Below are 23304 nucleotides of genomic sequence, written 5' to 3'. Positions count from 1 at the left end.
TATTCTGGAAGCCTTACTGATGATTTTTGAATGCTTAGACTGACAAGGCTGTTTATGTGACCTTGGACAAATTAATTAACTTTTGTTTATTTTTTTCTAATTGTAAAATTAGGATAATAATAGCCGGTGGCAATAGAACATGATTAATTTACTCATCTTCTATAGAAATAATATCCCAGGAAGTTGGTAAATGAAGATGAAATTAATATTTTTAATCATTTGCAATATGTAAAGCACTGTGTAAATGTTAAACATTACTATATATCGGGGTGGCCAACCTGAGCCTGAGAAGGAGCCAGAATTTACCAATGTACATTGCCAAAGAGCCACAGTAATACGTCAGCAGCCCCAATCCACTCCCCCCTGCTCCCAGCGCCCCCCACCCACTGGCAGCCCCACTGATCAGCACCTCCTGCTCCCTCCCTGCACCTTGCACTCAGCTATTTCATGGCAAGCAGGAGGCTCGGGGGAGGGGGCGGGAAGGGGTGGAGTGGGGGCAGAGCCAGGGGTTGAGCAGTGAGCACCCCTCCGGCACGTTGGAAAGTTGGTGCCTGTAGCTCCAGCCCCAGAGTCGATGCCTGTACAAGGAGCTGCATATTAACGTCTGAATAGCCACATGTGGCTCCGGAGCCACAGGTTGGCCACCCCTGCTATATACTAAAGGGTCATATTTATTACGGGTATTTAAAGCATTGCATAGGCCACATTTCATAGCCCAGGCCCTGGCCCCAGTAGCCAGGGTGGACGTTGGACAGATGCATATGAAACAAAGCCATTTTGTGGAGATAACTGCAGCCTAATGGGTGAAATAGCTGATGTGGGGAGCTTTTGTGACGTCTAAAGGCTGGGGATGGGAGGATCCATGCTGTTGCAGATCCCGCAGCTCCATCTGTCCCCATGCCTAGCCTCCACTTACCACTTTTGTGTGCTGCCATGCACAGCAGGAGCGGGTGTGCCCCTTCTTCTCTCACATCCAACCACACCTCTTGGGCAGTCAAACCTCTGGAGAACCACCCATGGAAGAGGGGGCTGCATTTGCCCTATGCCAAATAGTAAAATAAACAAACTATACTGGTATAAGGCACCTTTATACTGATATAACCATGTCTGCACTAGGAATTACTGGTGTAACTATTCTGGTAAAAATTAGTGCTTCCCCACACTGAAGTAGTTATATTAATACAAAAACTGTGTGTAGACAGAACTTAGTCCACTGTGTCTGTCAAACAGACTACTCCACCTATTCACACCATGCCAGATCAAGAGTAATGTTGTTTAATGTTTAGGAATCTGCAAGCAGAAAAAAATGGGATGGCAACATAAACAGAAGCCTCTAAGAAATAATAAAACTAAAACCTCATGCAATTTCAAGCTTCCCAATGGCACTGGGGACAAATGTTCTCCCCGGCACTCATTCTAGAGAAAAATCCAGTACTCCGTTGCCAGTGTGCATCGGACCCTAATCAGGAAAGGTTCATAAGATTTCTTCTTGTTTCTACTTACTTTTTCCCCCCCACCCCTTTTCTCCCATAGTCACAGTGTCATTGTTCCAGAATGTTCTTTGCCAAATTAACTTATCAAAGTAAGGCTTCTTGCATGGATTTCTTTCAGTTTAGCAACACAATATTTATTTCTGTGCAATTTATTTTTATGAAAATGAATGCATACTTAAAATACTTTTTTCTTTAAGGTGGCTAATCTTGCTTGTTCACTATCAACTAATGAAGATGGAATTAAAATTGTCCAAATGGCAGCTAATCACATAGAGACTTTGTGCCCACAGGTATGACTTTTTCAATTAATTCCCATCACAAGGCATTGTGTGTAACCCATATCTAGCATAAACTCAATGTATAGGCTCATTCACTCCTAAAAATTCAGGCTAAAACAGTAATTCAAAGGGAAACTATTCCATTATTCTCTTTTTACTGTTTGTAAGAGATTGAAACTAAAGAGTAACTAATAAACTGTATAGACTGACAGCATTAAATAATTTGGAAAAGCATACTTTGCTAGAGATATTGCTAGAAATTAACCAGGTTGGATAAACTATGCCAATCCCAAAGCCGAATTGGGGATTCTCTTTGCCCACTATAACAAATACATATTTTTATTTTTATTTGTAACTTTTATATAATTTGATATTTTTTTATTCTTAATGCACATGGGTTTGGGATCTGCTGATTGTCTCCACCCAAGAATTATTGGGCTTTTCTTTTGGGAGGATAAATGACAAGCAGCAAAATAGCAAGTACATTTTCACCAAGAATATTCATGTAAAGGACCAAACATGCGTTTAGTATATTTGAAGGATTCAGTTTGAGTATATTATCCTGTTGAAGTAAACTGAAAGTAAAATTGAGAAATTATATTTCCTCTATTAAAAGAACTATACAGGTTTCTATGTATAGGATAGAAGTGCATCAGCCTTGAGTCTGTTAATTCAAGGTTAGATCTTTAAAGAATAGTACAGCTGATGCAACACCTTTAAGGTTCTTCTCTTTTAACATGTTTGAAAGATTACTGTAGTTGAAATGGGCCACTAAAGACCAAAGATTAACAGTATTTCCTGTTACAAGATCAAGGGATCTGTTCTTCTCTCAGGTTTCAGAGTAGCAGCTGTGTTAGTCTGTATCCGCAAAAAGAAAAGGAGTACTTGTGGCACCTTAGACTAACAAATTTATTTGAGCATGAGCTTTCGTGAGCTACAGCTGACTTCATCGGATGCATGTAGTGGAAAATACGGTGGGGAGATTTTATATGCACAGAGGACATGAACAATGGGTGTTACCATACACACTGTAACAAGAGGGATCAGGTAAGGTGAGCTATTACCAGCAGGAGAGCTGAGGGGGGGGGGGGGCTTAGTAGTGATAATCAAGGTGGGCCATTTCCAGCAGTTGACAAGAACGTGTGAGGAACAGAAGCAGGCGGGGAATAAACATGGGGAAATAGTTTTACTTTGTGTAATGGCACATCCACTCCCAGTCTTTATTCAAGCCTAAATTAATTGTATCCAGTTTGCAAATTAATTCCAATTCAGCAGTCTCTCATTGGAGTCTGTTTTTGAAGTCTTTTTGTTGAAGAATTGCCACTTTTAGGTCTGTTATTGAGTGACAAAAGAGATCTATCCTTGCAACAAAGCCTGTTGCCAACTGTGCCCACATATCCATTCAGGGGACACCATCATAGGGCCTAATCACATCAGCCACGCTATCAGAGGCTCGTTCACCTGCACATCTACCAATGTGATATATGCCATCATGTGCCAGCAATGCCCCTCTGCCATGTACATTGGCCAAACTGGACAGTCTCTAAGTAAAAGAATAAATGGACACAAATCAGAGATCAAGAATTATAACATTCAAAAACCAGTTGGAGAACACTTCAATCTCTTTGGTCACTTGATGTTTTGAGTATGAATTATTAATGATTGTGGAGCACTTCCAATTAAAACAACAACATAAAATAAAATAAAATAAAACAGATGTACATATGCCCAATACTAATTATTAATAATTTATTAATACTGCAGAATTTATTCTTCTCTTACTAAAGCAACATTCCTAGTGAAAGCAATGAATATTTTACCTGAGTAAGGACTAAGAGCAGCACAATTAGGTCCATGGGCTTTAATAATGGCCCAGATCATTTGTTATCAGAAAAAACCCTCCGAAGGGGGAAAGAATGCTCTGAGAATCCCTGCAGCCTCCATGGAACCTGGAGGGAGGAGATCTGCATGCAGCATGTCCCCTATATGCTCGAATCCCTGTGGGGGACAAAATTAGCTGTGGATTGTTTTTACCATTATGCCATGTAGGCATTTCTTTGTGTAAACTAAATTGTTTGATGGGAACCATGGTAGTTTAATTGAAATCTGAAAAGGTTGAATTAAAAAAATCCTTGGGGCCCCAGAATGCTGCAGGTTTGAACAGGAACATTATACTGTGGAAAAATAGATATAGAATTTTCCACCCTCAGAGGAAAAATATTCATATCATTAGAATTCATAGATATAGACTCATATTACATAGGCTGTCCTGCACTGCAGCTACAATGAGTAGGAGTGATTCTGAACTGTGGTAGCAATGCGGTTACTCAAATGGAGACTATAAGCATATGTCTTGATATTGCTCACATATAAAAAATACATTGTGGATCTACACCAGAACAGATAGATAGCATTGCTGTTTACATAATTACAGTAGTTCCTGAATTATGTGCCTTCCATACACTTAATGTGGGGGATCTCTTTGAAGAACGTTTAATGTAGATAAATGTCATCACTAAGATAGCAAATAATTAAATAGTAGCTGCAAATAAAAAAGAGATACTTTTCTTGTTACTAGTTGTTTTGTTTTGTACTAAATAATTCTTTTACAGACGCTTTGCAGGCTCAGTAAAAATCCAATATTGATGAAGCTTCTACATAGCAATCACATGTAACTTTTCTTGTATATAGTGAAAAACATGACATTGGCACACGTGGGAAATACTCCCCTTTTATGTTGCAGAGATAGAAATTTGGCAGAAAATTTCCTAATCCATTTCCTAATCCATCTATTTTACACTGTGTGTAATTCTCACTACAAAGGTTCTTGGGTTTCTCTACAGGTGTTGCTCTAGGACAGACTGGGACCCTCTTACAGATGGCAACTAAACTATTCAGAAATGGGGGAAATGTAGAAGTTAAAAGATTGGGATTTCCCAGAGAAAACAGTACTATATGCAGTACTAAGCTGTTGGAGTGGGTGGGGTTGAAAAGGTTGGGTTCCTTTGCTTCTAGGTTCTTGAGGTTTCTTATTGCTCTCCCCTTCCCTGCCCCTGCCCCTGCCCCGCGGGTAGATGAAACAAGGGATCTGGTCTGCATAATTGTCCATTAAGAGGAGTTGGACAGGAAAAATCACGAGAATTTAGGAGAACAAAGAACCAGCCTGTCTTCCATGGGAGAGTCAAATCCTCTTCTCTAAGGCCTTTGTGATTCTTCCGTCTTTTCTTCTTGTTGCTCTCAGGGTTTGTCTACACTGCAATTAAAAACCCACAGCTGGCCCATGCCAGCTGACTCAGGCTAAAGGGCTGTTCACCTGTGGTGTAGATGTTCAGGCTTGGACTCTAGGATCCAACTTGGGCTGCAGCTGGAGCCAGAATGTCTACACCACAATTAAACAGCCCCTTAGCCCAAGCTCTGTGATCCCAAGTCAGCAGGCATGGGTTAGCTATGGGTGTCTAACTGTAGTGTAGACATACCCTCAGCGGTCTGATCTACTGATAGAGCCCAAGAGCAGGGCTGCTGGCTCCAACTAAATCCCCATTCTTTCCCTTCTGACTCCTGCTTCCTCATCCATATTCTCAGTCTCTGCCCATGTGCAAAAAGTGAAAAACTGGAAGAAAGTTTGAATTCATATTTTTTCCTAACATTTTGGTTTTCATGGCAATATGGTTAATATAGTTATGACTTTTACCATGGTTGATGCTCTGTTAAACATCCCCATCAGAGCACAGCTTCTTAATTCCAACGCCCCAATCTGGAGTAGAGAGAGACTTGACATTTTGTTCACTTGCGTGTAAATATAGCTTCTGTAAATTTATTCTTTTAGTCAGTTTATCCTTTCTCTGGATATGTGGTGATAAATTGAGAAAAGCTGTATTAGGAGGATATATAAGGAGTTCACCTCTTTTGAGTGTGAAGTTATCTTTAACAGTTTAAATACTAATAATTAAATAATAATCATGGAACACCTTCCTGGTAAAACAAAAACAAGTTTATATCCCTTGACTTGCCAGAAATGTATATAAGCTATTACTACCAGTCCATTCTTTCTTTGACTTGAACCCAATGACAGGATATTTCTAGAACAAGTTTATGAACTAATGCAGAAAGTTTGCAGAAAACACATTTACAGCAAAACAAAATTTCCTTTTCCAGAGATTGGTCTTATCTGTGTAATATAGATAACATGGAAAGAAAAATGATTATTTTAGAAAAAGTGAAAAACAATATTAAATGGGGCAGGACACAAAAACTGCTATTTGTATTCATGCCTGATTTTGGGTCAGAGCCAGTGTTCACGTTAAAATATGAATATTGGCTCTAAAGGCTGAGCATATTGAGAACAGTTTATCATTCCAAGAGAAATATTGTTTGTTTGTATTGGGCTGCACTGGGCAATTCTGTGCATGCAAAAATTAGAGCCAGGGACAATTATGTAAGAGATGAATGGTGAAATCCTAGTTTTCTATGAAGGACCTATGCAAGGGTGAACGTGTGGAGCAGGATTATACATATTTGTTACAAGAGCCCCCTTGCCCAAAGAGGCCTGAATGGATTGAGGGAAGAGAGACTTATGGGGCAGGATATGCTGCAGGGGTTACCTTACTGCTCACTTTTGAAAAAGAACAACTGCACACCCGACTAAGCACATGCACACACACAACCAGCAAACATGCTGCAGATTTCAGTGTACGGGGTAGCTGGCTGAGAACCAAGATATGTGCCCTAGCTGCCACTGATGCTATGTTACCTGATATGGAAGCTGGCTTCCTCTTAGTCTCCTGACACTCTCCTGAGCCCTAGCTAGGGATTCTACTGCTTGTGAGAAGCATTCAGACCTCCTGTCATAAATATAAAGGGAAGGGTAAACCCCTTTGAAATCCCTCCTGGCCAGGGGAAAGCTCCTCTCACCTGTAAAGGGTTAAGAAGCTAAAGGTAACCTTGCTGGCACCTGACCAAAATGACCAATGAGGAGACAAGATACTTTCAAAAGCTGGGAGGAGGGAGAGAAACAAAGGGTCTCTGTCTGTCTGTAGTCGTCTTGGCCAGGGACAGAACAGGAATGGAGTCTTAGAACTTTTAGTAAGTAATCTAGCTAGGTATGTGTTAGATTATGATTTCTTTAAATGGCTGAGAAAAGAATTGTGCTGAATAGAATAACTATTTCTGTCTGTGTATCTTTTTTGTAACTTAAGGTTTTGCCTAGAGGGGTTCTCTATGTTTTGAATCTAATTACCCTGTAAGATATCTACCATCCTGATTTTACAGGGGGGATTTCTTTATTTCTATTTACTTCTATTTTTTATTAAAAGTCTTCTTGTAAAACACTGAATGCTTTTTCATTGTTCTCAGATCCAAGGGTTTGGGTCTGTGGTCACCTATGCAAATTGGTGAGGCTTTTTATCCAACATTTCCCAGGAAAGGGGGGGTGCAAGTGTTGGGAGGATTGTTCATTGTTCTTAAGATCCAAGGGTCTGGGTCTGTAGTCACCTAGGCAAATTGGTGAGGCTTTTTACCAAACCTTGTCCAGGAAGTGGGGTGCAAGGTTTTGGGAAGTATTTTGGGGGGAAGGACGCGTCCAAACAGCTCTTCCCCAGTAACCAGTATTAGTTTGGTGGTGGTAGCGGCCAGTCCAAGGATAACGGGGGTAATATTTTGTACCTTGGGGAAGTTTTGACCTAAGCTGGTAAAGATAAGCTTAGGAGGTTTTTCATGCAGGTCCCCACATCTGTACCCTAGAGTTCAGAGTGGGGGAGGACCCGTGACACCTCCATTCTCCTTTCTAACATCACAGCCACATATTACAGGCTGGGCTTTGCCTCTAGGTATTTATAAAGCAAAGGATAAATGGGGATTTTCAAAGGCACAAATTATGGTTAGGCACTTAGCTCCCATTGACTTTCAATTATTCCTATTACTGTCAATGGTAGTTACACAAGTAACTGATATTTGTGAAATCACCCCTGAGGTCTATGGATTTATTAATTTGTTTGGTTGGGTGTAGTTGGAGTGGTCAGCAGGCTTAGGATGAGCTAAGGAAAGAGAATGATTTATTCCCTTTGCCTTAGAAGCTGTTGTGGTCAAATGTGATACTTTTCTTGAAAATACAGAAGGCATAGAGTACTTGATACAGACACAGCGGCGAAATGAGGACAGACACATGGATGTATTTAAGCAGCAGGCCACAATTTTATTAAACTTTAACACAGGGAGAGGCCTGCTCCCCACCCATTGTCCATACTTTGCTATACCAGGCATTTAATAATAGGTTCCAATGTGAGTGTAAGAGGGCTCCTCCCCTGTAACCTGTAATTCTGAGTAGACTCTGCTCAGCCTACCCCCCAGAACTCACCTAACTCTAAGTCCTAGCACCCTCCTCCCCAAAAGAGGGACAAAGGGTACAGAAGGGTAGAAACCTTGGCCTGTGAGGGCCACAAAGTCTGATCTCAGGGTATGTCTACACTGCAATGTAAACCTGAGCTCTGATTCAGGCTCAAGCCTAACCCCACTTCTGTCCACATACAAATCACGCTAACCCAAGGCACGCTAACACAGGGTCCCAGGACCATGTGTGGCTGCAGGGTCTGAGCCCAGGTCAGGCATTCTCCCAAGGTTCAAGCCCCATTGCTTTGCAATATAGGTGCAACCCACTTGATTCAGGTCCTGGAAGTCCTCCAAAAAGTATCCCACAATCCCATCTGTCAACTTCCTTTGTCCTCTTTATCCTAAGAATCTTGAACCTACTGTATTGAAAATGAAAGCAACCACCCTTGGTATACTGCAGCAGCTTAGTAAGTCAATATTAACTCATCTGTTGTCTTCTGACCACTGAGCTGCAAACACACCATCAGAGAACCTTCTGTGTTTGCAATGGAAACCGAAGACGATTAATGGGAGTACAGCCTGATTTTGGAAAAGCTCTGGTGCAAGGCCAGCAAAAGTGTGGACTTTAGTAAGAGTATCAGGAATGACCACGCATGCTAGCAAATAGTGAACAAGCTGTCAGCTTTGCAAATTTATTGTGCTCGTGACCAGTGCAGGCAGCAGATTAAGCCACTCAAGAGTGAGTACTGGAGAACCAGGAACCAGAACTGCACCACTGGCAACTTGCAAAAAATCATGCCTGTTTTATGAGGAGTTTGACCAGTGCTGGGCACTGCACCCAGCACGGAGCCAAGGATGACCTGGACAGTTGGGATGGTGCCCTGCTGGCCCAAGAATCTAGCATGGGGGCTTATGACAGCCAGCAGCAGGCACCGAGTGGGGACAGTGAAGTTACTCTGTTGCTGAAACTGGTTCCAGAGCAGTTTTTGTGGCAGGAGCAGCACATTCTGGGTCCATACTCAGAGGAGCTGATGCACCCTCCAAGAAAGAGCCCACTGTGGAGCCTTCAGCAAACAAATACCAGACTGAAGCTGCCCCTAAGTCTGGTAAGTTTCTGGATCCGTATTAATGTTCATTAATACTGTAATGGGAGGGATTTCAGCTCTATGAACCAATGCAAAAGTTATGAGAAGCTCCAGCTAGCAGTGTGTATCTGCTAATGGCAAATTGTATGCCAGTGGCATGGCTCCCTTCCAACTCTCCTCCCCCTTCCCCCTCCCCTGTCCCCGATGTGGAGTTCAAAATGGGGACTGGGACATGCAAACAGTAAAGAACACCTTTAATGTATTTTTTTACTGGAAAGGCAAATATTTTTGCTAGGGCCATTCCTGTTTCTTAAAAATAATAACCTTACATGGGCATGCCTCAGATAGATACTAAGCACATTCCTTCTTAAAACACTGTGGCTTGAAGGCAAAAAACTCCCTGGGCCTATGGGAGGAAAAAGTTTCTTCCTGCCCCCCCCACCCGCCCTCGTCCCCACCCCAATGAGCGATTGGTTAGACCTGCAGCATCTGTCAGGCCAGATTTCCATTCCTAGTTCCAAATCAGTAGGGCGGTGCTGCCAGAACAGAGCTGAGAGGCTCCACATGGCCCCCATTCCAGATTATATCCCTAGATCTGGGGAATAAAACCTAGCACTCCTCTTGGGGAGCCAGTTTTGAATACAGCTGCGGAAATCTGACAAATGAGCACCCTTCCCTCTGAAACTGGCCAAGAATCTATCCGGTATCCCTCTCAGGAAATGTCTCCTAATTAGTTCCTCACTGTCTGCTGGGACTATCCCCTTTCACAACCAGTCCTATCGAGTTTCCCTACCTGTTGAGGCAGGTGGGTGGCATTTCTATGACTATAAACTTAATGGCTTATTTCAGATGGAACCAACAAAGTGAAGGTTTGGGGTGTGTAGAACAGGTTTAATAGAAATCATAATGACTCCCAGCTGAAGTAAAATGCTACATGAAGCACTGAGATCACATTTTGGCTTCACGTTTATGGGGGAAAAGTGTGTTGGGGTTGATTGTCTAATGTGCTGTCAGTGTCTGTAATGTCTTTTTTTGTCTAGTCTCGCAAATACTCCATAGTAGAATGTTCATTGAGTTCAATGGGAATTTTGTACCTGGACTACTTACAGTGTCAGACCTTTTGATTGCATGTTAGGAGGAATTAAATACTGGCAGTATATTTCTATTTGCACTAAGCTTTAAACTATTTTTATTGATACAGTAAAATTGAACAATGTCCGTAAGTGCACCCTTTTTCTCCACAGTCTTCACACTAACCTGCCCCATCTATTGATTTTATTAATATTCAATATATAGATAACTCAGTATATTGAATATAATTTCTGTCTTACTTCTCCATAGCAGCTCTCTCTACTAGATAGACTTTTACAATACATTTCAAGTATGTCCAAGCAGAATTAGATGTGGGCAAAGAGAATCTTATTTAATAAGAGCCACTATGAGTCTTCAGTAAGCCCTTTGACCTAAACACATTTTCAGGTTCAGAACAACTGGGTTAACTATTTTTCCCCTTTTTTTGTGGGCCTCTGCATTTCTTGATTCCAATTCTAGTCATGGCCAGAAGCCTTGAAATCCTGTGAGATAAACTATTCTGGCTTAATTGGAAATGGGAGATACATGAAATCTCTTTGTTAATCCTCTTCCTGTGACATTTCCAACCAAGGCTCAGAAAAAGGTTTGGATAAGCATCGAAAGTTTTCAGAGATTATCTGAATCGACTCAGAAACCTGTACATCCATCAGAAGGAGAAGTAAGAAAGGCAGATGGGAGGTGTTTGGATCATGGCAGCTTGATCAATAGAGGGGAAAGATGGGTCCTGGCTAGAGCTGGGCAATTTTTTTTTTTGGCAGATTTTTTGTGTGTGAAAAAAATTTGACAACACTGAAATATTTCAGAAAGTGTGCGAACAAGTGCAAACAGTGAAACCATGTACACGAGAGAAACCCCCTATTGTGGCACGTCACCTTTCCATCCTTCTCCTTTCTCTTCTCTCCCCAATTACCAGGTTCTTGGCACTTTAGAAGGAGGGTGGAGGCATCCACAGAGGAGAGGGGTCAATATGTAGGGCTGCAGGGGGTGAGGTTGTCTCCCCACTCCTGGAGCACAATTACATTTGCTACCCAGCCATGGAGTCTTCCAAGCTGCTTCTGGACTGCAGCACAGGGTAGCATACAGAGGAGTCAGGCCGTGTGAGTGATGCAGCAGGAGCTGCTATCTTGTGGTCATTCGTGATATGAGCTGCTCAAACAGCTGTTTCTGCTGAGCTCAGTCCTCCTCCCTTAGCTCCCATTCATGTTTCAGAAACTGCAAAGCAAGTGCCTACTCCTGTGCTGAAACCCTGTGGTCAAGCTGTGCAGCCAGTTTGAGCCTTTCCTCCTACTTCGGGATACCTTTCCTCTAGCCACAAGTCCTTCTGTCTTTGTTACTCGAATCTGCTTGTTGGCGCTCTCCAGAAACTGAGCTATAAGTTAATCAGGGAAATGCTTCCTCTTTGAACAGTCCATGGAGGTATTTTGGCCTAAGCTCCTGCTGCAGTGTGAGCAAGCTGAGGAGGTACTGCAGCTGGTAGAGGTTGAGGGGCCTGGAACAGGACAAGACACAGAGGGTTATTGTTTCAAATAGTTCAGTGCAGGAACACAGAAAAAATCCGTGTGGAATTCAGAGGACATAAAATGACAGTTTTACAAACTGAACTGAAATGAATGGTAGAGGGTTGCTTCGGACCACAGAAGATTCTTGGACAGAGCCTCGTTAATCACAGCAAAAGAAGCGCAGGCACAAGAGTAAGTTAAAACCACAAAGCTGCTTTTTGATTTTAGAAAATTGCAAAACTACTTGGGTTTGGCAGTGGAGTGGGGCCAGGGTGTTAATGTCGTCAGCGGCTGTGCTACAAAAGCTCTTTCTATGATTTCAAGCCATTTTTTGGATGACATAATTCTTGTGGTACCTGACTGGGAAAGGAAGATGCTATTGAATACTGTCTCTGAATTTAAGGCCATAACTCTTCTAAAACAAGTTTAATTCTATAATAGTCAATATTATAATGCAGTCAGTAGTGAGACCCTTAGTATTTGGTTCCAGGTTGTGTAAACAATGTTGTTGATAAGCACATTGACAGTTACGTCTGTTCCTATTTTTATATACGCCATTCCTTTTTTCACCTTTTGATATTAATGAAAATAGCAGAATAAGTGGCATGTTCCTGGACAATATAATTATCATTCCTTAATGTCATTCTCTTTTTGTGTTTGTGAACCTTGTATGCTTTAACTATCGTTGACATTAGTCCCTCACTTTAGTTGACTATTAAAACACCAAAGAGCATGCTTTGTATAAGCTGAATCTTCTGACTCTGTAAATTTGTTAATCCTTTTAGTTGCCAGAGTGGCATAAAGGAGCCTTAGTGTAACCAAGAATCAGAACCATAGTAGCTAAGGCTTTACAAGCAGTGAGGGTATATATATGTCACATAACCTTTCTAAAAAATCTCATTAAACTATTTGAAAAACTGTTTTTCTCTAATGTATGTGTCATATGGGACTGTATCATGGTGTTGTATGATATAAACATTTTATGGTGATACATCTTGATTTTAATAAGGTTTTGGATGCAATCCCATGTGACATTCTCTCATAAGAAAACTAAGGAAATATGGCCTAGATTAAATTAATATAAAATGGATGCACAACTGGTTGAAAGATGGTATGCAGTATAGTTATCAATGGTTCACTGTCAAACTGGTGGGACATATATACTGGAGTCCTGCAGGGATCTGTTCTGTATCCAGTGCTAGACAAATATTTTCATTAATGACTTGGATAATGGTGAAGAGATTATGCTCATAAAATTTGCAGATGACACCAAGCTGGGGTAGGAGGGAGGGCTGCAAGCACTTTGAAGGGCAGCATTAGAATTCAAAATGATCTTGAGAAATTGGAGACTTGGTCTGAAATCAGTAAGATGAAATTCAGTAAAGACAAGTGCAAAGTACTGATGTTGAAAGGAAAAATTAAATGCACAAATACAAAATTGGGAATAACTGGCTAGGCAGTATTACTGCTGAAAAGGAACTGAGAGTTATAATGGATCACAAATTGAAATGAACCAACAACATGATACAGTTGTGAAAAAGACAATTATCACTCTAGGATCTAGTAACCAGAGTGTAGTATGTAAGACAGGAGGTAATTGTCCTGCTCTACTCAGCACTGGCAAAGCATCAGCTGGAGTACTGTATTCAGTTTTGGGTCCCTCACTTTAGGAAAGAGAGAGATGAATTGTAGAGAGTCCAAAGGAGAACTAAAATTATCAAAGGTTTAGAAAAAATTAACATATGAGGAAAGGTTTAAAAAACTGTGTATTTAGTCTTGAGAAAATAAGACGGGGGGGGGGGGATCTGATAAGTCTTCAAATACATTAAGGGCTATTATAAAGTGGACACTAATGAGTTGTTCTGTCCACTGAAGATAGGACAAGAAGTGATCAGCTTAAGCTTCAGCAAGGGAGATTTAGGTTAGGTATTATTTCTAACTTTAAAAATAGTTAAGCTTTGGAATAGTCTTCCAAGGAAGGTTGTGGAATCCCCACCATTGGAGGTATTTAAGAACAGGGATGGTCTAGGTATTCTTTGTCCTGCTTCAGTGGAGAATGCTGGACTAGATGACCTTTTGAGGGCCCTTCCAGCCCTATATTTCTAAGACTCTGTGATTCTATTGCACTCATTTGGGATGACCAGCATAATTCAGTTGTGGCTTTGTCACTAAAATGATCATCCAAAATGCATGCTGATAATATCTTTATGCCACAGCATGCCCTCTCTATATAACATGTAGAGGTGTCCACAGTGAGGGAGAATGGCAGGAACTGCCAGTGATTTTGGGGCAGGTTTTATATCATGAGGATTCTGCCCTCCTGCAGCCCTCCCTTCCTCTGAACACTAAGACCTTGTCTACGCTAGCAGTGGTATGTAGGGTACGTGTAGCTACAAATGGTAGTAAAAGGCTCTTGTGCAGGGAGGCAGCAGAAAAAGGGTCTGGCAGTTCTGATTTGCCTGAGCCTTTCACAGCAGCAAAGAAAGATTTTAGCAGGGGAGTGCCGCTAGAGTCTTTCCCCACTGCCTCACCTCCTTCCAGAGCCTTTCCCCATTGCTGGAGCCTTTCGCTGCAGTGGGAAAGGCTCTGGCAGCAGGACAGTGCAATGCTGCAAATAGCAATATAGACATGGGAGGTACTGCTTGGGTATGTAGAGAGCCATGTAGAGTATATAGCCTTGGCTCACCATTTACACTGCTATTTATACATGTGCTAGTTGGGTGTACAGGTGTAGCTCTATCCTAGTAACACGGGCTTCATTGCATTTGCCTTTTTTGTTATTATCTTTCTCACATTCATCCCTAAATCTGTGATGTGAGTTTGGCAGGTACAGGTGGAAGGACACAATAGGTAGCAATGGAGTGAGCTAGGAGCCTGTGGCAACAAGACAGATGAGATGTGGTTGGGAAAGGGGGTATTAAAAAAGAATCCAAAACAAAAATTCTGAACCTAGTAAGACGGCTGCCAAACTCCATCCAGGCATTTATTGATGTATTTTATTCCATCCCACATCCTTTGTCTGTTTGGATTGTAAACTCTGAAGGCAGGGATCATCTATTCTCTATAGCAGTGATGGGCAACCTGCGGCCTATGGGCTGCACGCGGCCCGTCAGGGTAATCTGGTGGCAGGCCATGAGACAGTTTGTTTGCATTGACCGTCCAGAGGCACGGCTGCCCGCAGCTCCCAGTGGCCGCAGTTCCCCATTCCTGGCCAATGGGAGCTGCAGGAAATGGCAGCCAATACGTCCCTGCAGCCCACACCTCTTCTCGCAGCTCCCATTGGCCAGGAACGGTGAACCGTGGCCACTGGGAGCTGCAGGCAGTTGTGCCTGCAGACGGTCAATGTAAACAAACTTTCTTGTGGCCCACTAGCGGATTATCAGGTTGCCCACCACTGCTCTGTAGCCTTATAAATAGTATGGCCATCCCAAATGAAAATCTTTATACTATTGCAGTCTAGTAGATGTTCTCTATATACATCACTCAGGCTTTACAAGTAAATACTGTATAAATATTCCTTTTCAAAGATTGTTGATTAAAAAGGTTCTTTTTTTCCTATTAACTTCCTGTTCTTGATTTTTATCTTTTCTTTATTCCTTGCCCTGACTTTACTTTGAATTGTTTTTCCTTCTTTGGTTTTACATATATTAATTTCATGTGTATTTTGTTTATAAAAGCATGCTGTATATTTAAAGAAATTGCATAATACTCCTTTACAAAAAAAAAAGAATACTCGAGTCAGCTAATAAATTTACAAAATCGTTCCCTTAATATATTGCATTTTTCAGATAACAGAGAGTTTAAAAATCTTTTATGCTGCTATGGATTTTTGCAGCTAACAAAATCTCAATTTCCTATGTATTATATTTACTTTCATATCACAGAAAGTCACCCGTTTTGTTCTCTTCCCTCATACATAAAATGGGTGGGGGATGGAGGGAGTATTTTATTAGACAATCATAAAAACTGTTCACCAATGTCATCTTAATAATCACAATTGTTTCATCCTCTTGGCTGAAGTGTCTGGTATCACACCTTTTTTTGTGTGTGTGCCTAATACAATTTTCTCCACATAGCACAGTCTTTTACAAGGGCAGAAGTAATAGAGGGGAAAATGGGGAATAAGTGATTTCCCAACCATCTGCTTTAAAAGAGATAAAACAGATGTTAGTATCTCTGACAATATCAACATTCTTCTTCAGTATTGTCTCCAGACTTTCAACAGACAAATTAATTAAAAGTACATACCATGACCTTAATGATAATAATAATAATACTTCTAAAATGGAAAGGATGACATTTTGGTATAAGAAAACCAAATATGTTTGTGTACAGCTTTTTAGCATGTTATCAAGACACGCTCATGCTACTGATGAAGTCAATGAGAATTTTGCCATTAACTTCACGAGGTGCAGTAGCCTGAAGGAATTTTACAACTCTTGGATACTTCTGTTAGCCTTATTTTTACAAATGTTAAAATAAATATAGTTGACAGTGCAATGATGGCTGTGCCAAAGAGTTGTGTTTTGGGAGGTTACCATCAGAGTCATTAATGAGATGATTTCCTTTGCTAGTACTGCAGCAATCTGCAGACTGCTAGTTCCCCTATTACATTTCCAGAAACACCACTATGTAAAAACAACATGCAACTCCAGAGTGATGGCTGTTGTCTGCTTTCCATTTCCTGCCTTTGGGCTCCCAGACTGTCTTTTGTGACTGCTCTCTCCAGGCCTGCTGGGCTATTCAGTCACTGAGCCAATATAAAGCCAAAAGGGGGTATTTCCCCCAGGAGGCAACTCTTTAATACCAATTTTGACATTGTACATCTGCCTAAACCTACCTCACTACCTCAGACCTAACCACAACATATAACTATTGAGCTCACGAGAATAACTATCAAGGGATGCTCCACATCCATGACTTTGCTTATAAATTATGGCAAATAACTTAGGTCTAAATTATGGTTGGTTCCTGTGATGGTGGTCATGGGAATCTTCCTCATCTCTTGCAGCCCATCCTTTATGTGGGAGACAATCACAAATACAGTCTGTGATCTTGTGAGCTGAGCAGGGGGGATCTGGAGAGAAGCACTGCTGCCTCTGTGCACCAACCAGCAGAACTGGCCAGTTGTGTCAGAGAAATGTATCCTGCACACCCACTCAGAGACTCCTGATAGACATTCTCTCTGCTCCCTGAGGCACAACGATGCCTGCTGTTCCCACTGGGATGGCGTGACTCTGAACTGTAGCAAAAAGTTACAACAGAGCTTAAAGCTGTTATTGTCGTTGTTAGTTCTTCTGTCCTCCTCCCTCTGCCCAGAGCAGAACTTGGTTTTTTTTTAGCTACCCATTACATCTTGTCTTTTAGATATTAAGCTCTTTGGAGCAGTTCTTTATTATATGTTTGTACATTGCCTAGCACAATAGTGGCTTGACTTATCTGAGGCCTCTAGGCACTATGCAATAAAGATAATTACAAGACTAATTTAATATAATTTTGTGTGATAACTGAAATATAATTTATAATTAATATAATGAATGTCATATAATTTATCATTTAATATAAGTACATAGTGCTGCAAGGAACAGATCCTACACAAAAGGAGAGAACATTAGCAGTAGATGCAACATCCAAATCCCATGCTCTTGAGAGAATGATCAGTAGTGCCAGCCAGGGAGATTAATGTTGGGATAACTCATCCTTTGAATTTGGCACACAACATGACTAAGTATAAAATGGAAACAGGTCTATGTACTTTTGTTTGTTTTATTAGTTTTTGTTGTGTTCATTATCATAGCATTTACCTGGCTTAAATTAAAAAAGAAGATTTAAAACCCACAACTAGTCCCATTGTGATAGCACTGAACAGAGAAGTAGGACAAAAGACAGTCCCTGTCCCAGAGAGTTTACAGTCTAGGTGTCTGACAGGACATGAAAATAAGTTGAAGTAGACAAATGGTGTTGGTGTGGGATGGGAGGATGAGGAAACAATCAAATGAAAGTTTATCAGAAAAACAGAAGACTCAGCTCGGAGCTTTATTCTAAAATCTGATAGCAAAAATATGCCAGTTAATCCCACCTGTCAGGAGAGTTTTACAGGGTGAAAAGTGGTCTCTCGGGTAATTGGGTCCTATATTATTCAGTGTTTGAACTGCACGTGTAAGTAAAAAGGAATCAAATGTTGAGATTGAAGCACTCATGTTACAGGCTCATTGTAGGCTACTTTATCCAGGAGGCATGTAGCTTCCTTTTTTTGCCAGCTATAATTTCTGAGTGCTCTTCAGGTGTATTCTTAATAAGACATATTATAGTACTCTAACCTGGTGATGACAAAAGCATGGATAGCATTGCAAGGTCTATATAAGAGAGGAGTGGTTGAACCCTTGTGATCAGTTACAGATAAGAAACTAAGTATCCATCACTGCTTCCACATCTAGTGTTCCAAGAGCAGTAATAAATCATAGAATCATAGAATATCAGGGTTGGAAGGGACCCCAGAAGGTCATCTAGTCCAACCCCCTGCTCAAAGCAGGACCAATTCCCAGTTAAATCATCCCAGCCAGGGCTTTGTCAAGCCTGACCTTAAAAACCTCTAAGGAAGGAGATTCTACCACCTCCCTAGGTAACGCATTCCAGTGTTTCACCACCCTCTTAGTGAAAAAGTTTTTCCTAATATCCAATCTAAACCTCCCCCACTGCAACTTGAGACCATTACTCCTCGTTCTGTCATCTGCTACCATTGAGAACAGTCTAGAGCCATCCTCTTTGGAACCCCCTTTCAGGTAGTTGAAAGCAGCTATCAAATCCCCCCTCATTCTTCTCTTCTGCAGGCTAAACAATCCCAGCTCCCTCAGCCTCTCCTCATAACTCATGTGTTCCAGTCCCCTAATCATTTTTGTTGCCCTTCGCTGGACTCTCTCCAATTTATCCACATCCTTCTTGAAGTGTGGGGCCCAAAACTGGACACAGTACTCCAGATGAGGCCTCACCAATGTCGAATAGAGGGGAACGATCACGTCCCTCGATCTGCTCGCTATGCCCCTACTTATACATCCCAAAATGCCATTGGCCTTCTTGGCAACAAGGGCACACTGCTGACTCATATCCAGCTTCTCGTCCACTGTCACCCCTAGGTCCTTTTCCGCAGAACTGCTGCCTAGCCATTCGGTCCCTAGTCTGTAGCTGTGCATTGGATTCTTCCGTCCTAAGTGCAGGACCCTGCACTTATCCTTATTGAACCTCATCAGATTCCTTTTGGCCCAATCTTCCAATTGGTCTAGGTCCTTCTGTATCCTATCCCTCCCCTCCAGCGTATCTACCACTCCTCCCAGTTTAGTATCATCCGCAAATTTGCTGAGAGTGCAATCCACACCATCCTCCAGATCATTTATGAAGATATTGAATAAAACCGGCCCCAGGACCGACCCCTGGGGCACTCCACTTGATACCGGCTGCCAACTAGACATGGAGCCATTGATCACTACCCGTTGAGCCCGACAATCTAGCCAGCTTTCTACCCACCTTATGGTGCATTCATCCAGCCCATACTTCCTTAACTTGCTGACAAGAATACTATGGGAGACCGTGTCAAAAGCTTTGCTAAAGTCAAGAAACAATACATCCACTGCTTTCCCTTCATCCACAGAACCAGTAATCTCATCATAAAAGGCGATTAGATTAGTCAGGCATGACCTTCCCTTGGTGAATCCATGCTGGCTGTTCCTGATCACTTTCCTCTCATGCAAGTGCTTCAGGATTGATTCTTTGAGGACCTGCTCCATGATTTTTCCAGGGACTGAGGTGAGGCTGACTGGCCTGTAGTTCCCAGGATCTTCCTTCTTCCCTTTTTTAAAGATTGGCACTACATTAGCCTTTTTCCAGTCATCCGGGACTTCCCCGATGTAATCCAATGTAATCATCTAATGGGGACCCTCTGAGACCGTATATAGGATTGCAAGATTCTCCTATTGAATCGTCCTTGGCTCTGGTACTAAAACTAAGAATGATGGGAAATTATTACGGCCTTACCAAATTCACGGCCCATTTTGGTCAAATTCACAGCCACAGGATTTTTTAAAATAGTCAGTTTCACGCTTTCACATGTTTACATCTGAAATTTCACTGTGTTTTAACCATGGGCATCCCAACCCAAAAGGGAGTCTTGGCGGGATCACAGAGCTGTTGTAGCAGGGTCGCGAGATTGGCACACTCACTTCTGCACTGCCTTAAGGGCTGGGCTGTTTCTGTGGGCTAGAGAGAGCAATGTCAGAGGAGATATAGGAGGTAAACCCAAGAAACAGCCAAGCTTAGAGGAGAAGCTTGGGTTGAGGTTTATGTTGTATTACTCTTTCTGAATTACCAATAAAGCCACACTCAAGAAAGGGAATGATATTGAACACTCCAAGGATGTGGTGGGGGGCTCAGCTCATTCACAGACCCTGAGAGAAGCATTTTGGCACAAGGCAGCACATGTCTCCTAATTGGTGCAGAAATTGCTCTCCTTCTCTAGAATCATTCACTATATCAAAAAGCATCACTCCCATCTTGTCAGGGTTGAGGTGTCAGCTAGCTCACCTTGATCCCTAGCACATCAGTCATTGCTAAAGCAAAGAAATTCATGAATCTGGGTTCAGGAAAAAGGCAAGAGAGCTGAGCATTTTGTCTGTCTTATCTGCCCTGCACACACATCCGTAGTATCCGAGTCTCACATCTTCAAAGGCATTTAGGTGCCCAACTTCCTTGGAAATCATTTGGAGTTAGGCACCTAAATACCTTTGAGGATACAGGCTGCAGGGCCTTATGTAAGTCGCATAAATTCAGCAAAATGCATATAAAAATGTTGATTTTGTTCTCTCCTTCCCATCCATGAACATGCACGGAAACAATCTTCTTTATCATCCTTTTCATCTAGCATAATCTGTTGACTTAGTATAGTAGGCTTTTGTCTGGCCCCCTGGAAAAAGAGATGAATTTTACATTTTGTTCTAAAGGTGGTAAGATTGCAACAATTATGATCTGTTGTGGCAGGGTGTTCTATCGCCCTGGGACGTTGAAACATATCCAGAGGCCTTTGAACTTATGAATTTATGACTCTGATAGACTTGATAACTCAAAAGTCTTTTCTTATTTATTTGACTGCTTACGTTTGCCTTAGATTTTCAGTAAAGTATAAAAGTATGAAGTAGAATTCTTACCTAAAACTGCTTAACCTTGGAATCCCCAAAAAACCTCTTGAGAACTGTTTATCTGTTTCATGACAGTTTTAGAAGACAGAGAATAATTAACAATAAAAATGTCTTGAGGTTTTCTTTCTTAACTTTCATCTTTCAGGGTCTGTCATGTTAGAAAAGAATCCTCAATAAATTTCAAATTTAGAATATTAAATTAAAAGAAACCCTGAATAATATATATGTTGGTGCATTTATTTTCGCAGCACGGCTATGGCTGCTCCACTTTAGCTTCTCTTTTGCTTACCCCACCTGCAACTAGTGCAGGTGTTGACAAAATATACTGTAAGAAATGACTGACCACCTTAAAAAGATAATAGCCACTTAAGTTTTGAGTTCATACACTACAGTTGTATATTGCATAGAGCTATTACTGTTACATGCCCAGACCAGGGACAGTTTAAAACTTAAATTTTATTAAACTTGATATTAAAAAAACCCCACTGCTTGAACAATCCCCATTGCTGCTCAGTACTTTCTAAGCGCATACCCCTCTGTTGCTGCAACCAGAATTATCCCTTTTGCCTCCCTCAGCAAACCTTCAATCCTTAAAGGGAGAGGGCACAGGTAAATCTAACCCTGACATTCTCTGTCAGTGCTACACTTCCAGCTCATAAAAGTAATGTCATCTCAGCATTTCTATTAACAATATGCAGCATACAGTCCATTCATTTTATTTATTAACAGTAGTCTACAAATTCTGTAAACTTATAACTGTCCTTCTCAATTGAATCTTTAGGTATCTCCACTTTCACAAGTCCTGGTACTGTTGGTGAAAACTGCATCTCTCCAGTTTATTTCACATTAAGCAGAATGTTTCTGCGGCAACAGAATAGCCATCTTAAATTCCCAAAGATATTCCTACATTATTAAATTAGTTACCGTATAATAAAGGGTTGTGACAAAGTTCCTCCTCTGCCTTGGTGGGTCCTGCACTTTTTGGCGGATTTGCTCACCTCAGAGGTTCACGGCAGCCCTCAGTTTGGCCGCTTGTGCTAGAGGCTCAAACCGCCATTCACTCAGCTAACCTCATCACTGACCAGCATGGGGGGAAACGGAGAACAATCTCCACAGTCTCTGTTGTCCCACCTAGTGGGTTGGGGACAGGTCAGATCCCTTTCCAAAATTAGACCTTCCCTTCTGGTGTTGCTCACAGACCAGGTCAACACCTCCCGTGTCCAATCAGGAGGTGGGGGGATGGGGAGAACCTGGGCCCGCCCTCTACACTGGGTTCCAGCCCAGGGCCCTGTGGATAGCAACTGTCTACGTCTCCTGTATCAGCTGCATGACAGCTATAACTCCCTGGGCTACTTACCCATGGCATCCCCCCAGCACCTTCTTTATCTTCACTGTAGGATCTTCCTCCTGAAGCCTGATTATGCTTGTACTCCTCAGTACTCCAGCAGCACGTCTTCTCACTCCCTGTTCCTTGCACACACACCACTAACTGATGGGAGGTCCTTTTTAAACCAGCAATTCTGTAGGTAGCTGCCTGGGAAGAATCTGTGACTGTGACAAGAATAATTTTTTTTTTGCAGTGTTGTAACTGTGTTGGTCCCAGGATATGAGAGAGAGACAAGGAAGGTGAAGTAATATCTTTTATTGAACCAACTTCTGTTGGTGGAAGACACACATTTTAGAACTACACAGAGCTCTTCTTCAGGTCTGAGAGAGAAAGGAGGGTGTTTTTGCTAAAATCAAGTTGGGGCAGATTGTTAAGCAGAAGAGGTAACATGTTGGAGGCAGTTGTGGGTTAGATGGTTATTCATAAAGGGTTTGAAGTGGGCAATTAAGGATAGCAGGCAGTGTGATGTTTTACAAATTGTTGTAATGAGCCATGGTTTTTGATGTCAAGCAGAGTTATGAATTTAAATTCCCAGCTTCACCTTTTGAAGGTGTTGTGCAGGTTTCCTTTGAGGACAAGTATTGAAAGATCAGATATGGAGTGATTACTTTGTGAAAAGTGTTTGGTCATGGGTGATATGGTGTTCTTATCATTTTTCTGTATGAGTTCATTTGAGAGTAATAGTGATTATCTGTTTTCACCCACATAGCTGTTATTGGGACATTTGATAAACTGGATGAAGTATGCCACATGTGATAAGCATGTATAGGACCCATGAATTTTCAGAAGTGTATTGTGGGGGGTGTTGATCATCATAGGAGTGAAGATACGTCTGCAGATTTTGCAATTCTCATAATTAATTAGGCTACAATCATTCTCTTCCATATAATAAATAGAAATGTGAGACCCCTGTAACCTCATTTTGTGTACAGTATAGACATAATTATTTTACTAAGAAACT

At 41.6% G+C, this 23304-nt stretch overlaps 1 protein-coding gene across 1 annotated transcript in view; it reads left to right on the top strand.

Annotated features, from left to right (window-relative positions):
* Window positions 1-23304, top strand: part of CTNNA3 (catenin alpha 3) — a 917365-nt gene that overhangs the window by 599294 nt on the left and 294767 nt on the right. The window contains exon 9 of the mRNA XM_073353443.1: window positions 1691-1783. Coding sequence (XP_073209544.1) covers window positions 1691-1783 — 93 coding nt within the window. The remainder of the gene's footprint in view (window positions 1-1690; window positions 1784-23304) is intronic.

Source organism: Lepidochelys kempii, chromosome 7 (genome assembly GCF_965140285.1).
Source record: "Lepidochelys kempii isolate rLepKem1 chromosome 7, rLepKem1.hap1, whole genome shotgun sequence".
Classification (NCBI taxonomy): domain Eukaryota; kingdom Metazoa; phylum Chordata; order Testudines; family Cheloniidae; genus Lepidochelys; species Lepidochelys kempii.
This window is presented reverse-complemented; position numbering and strand designations above follow the sequence as displayed.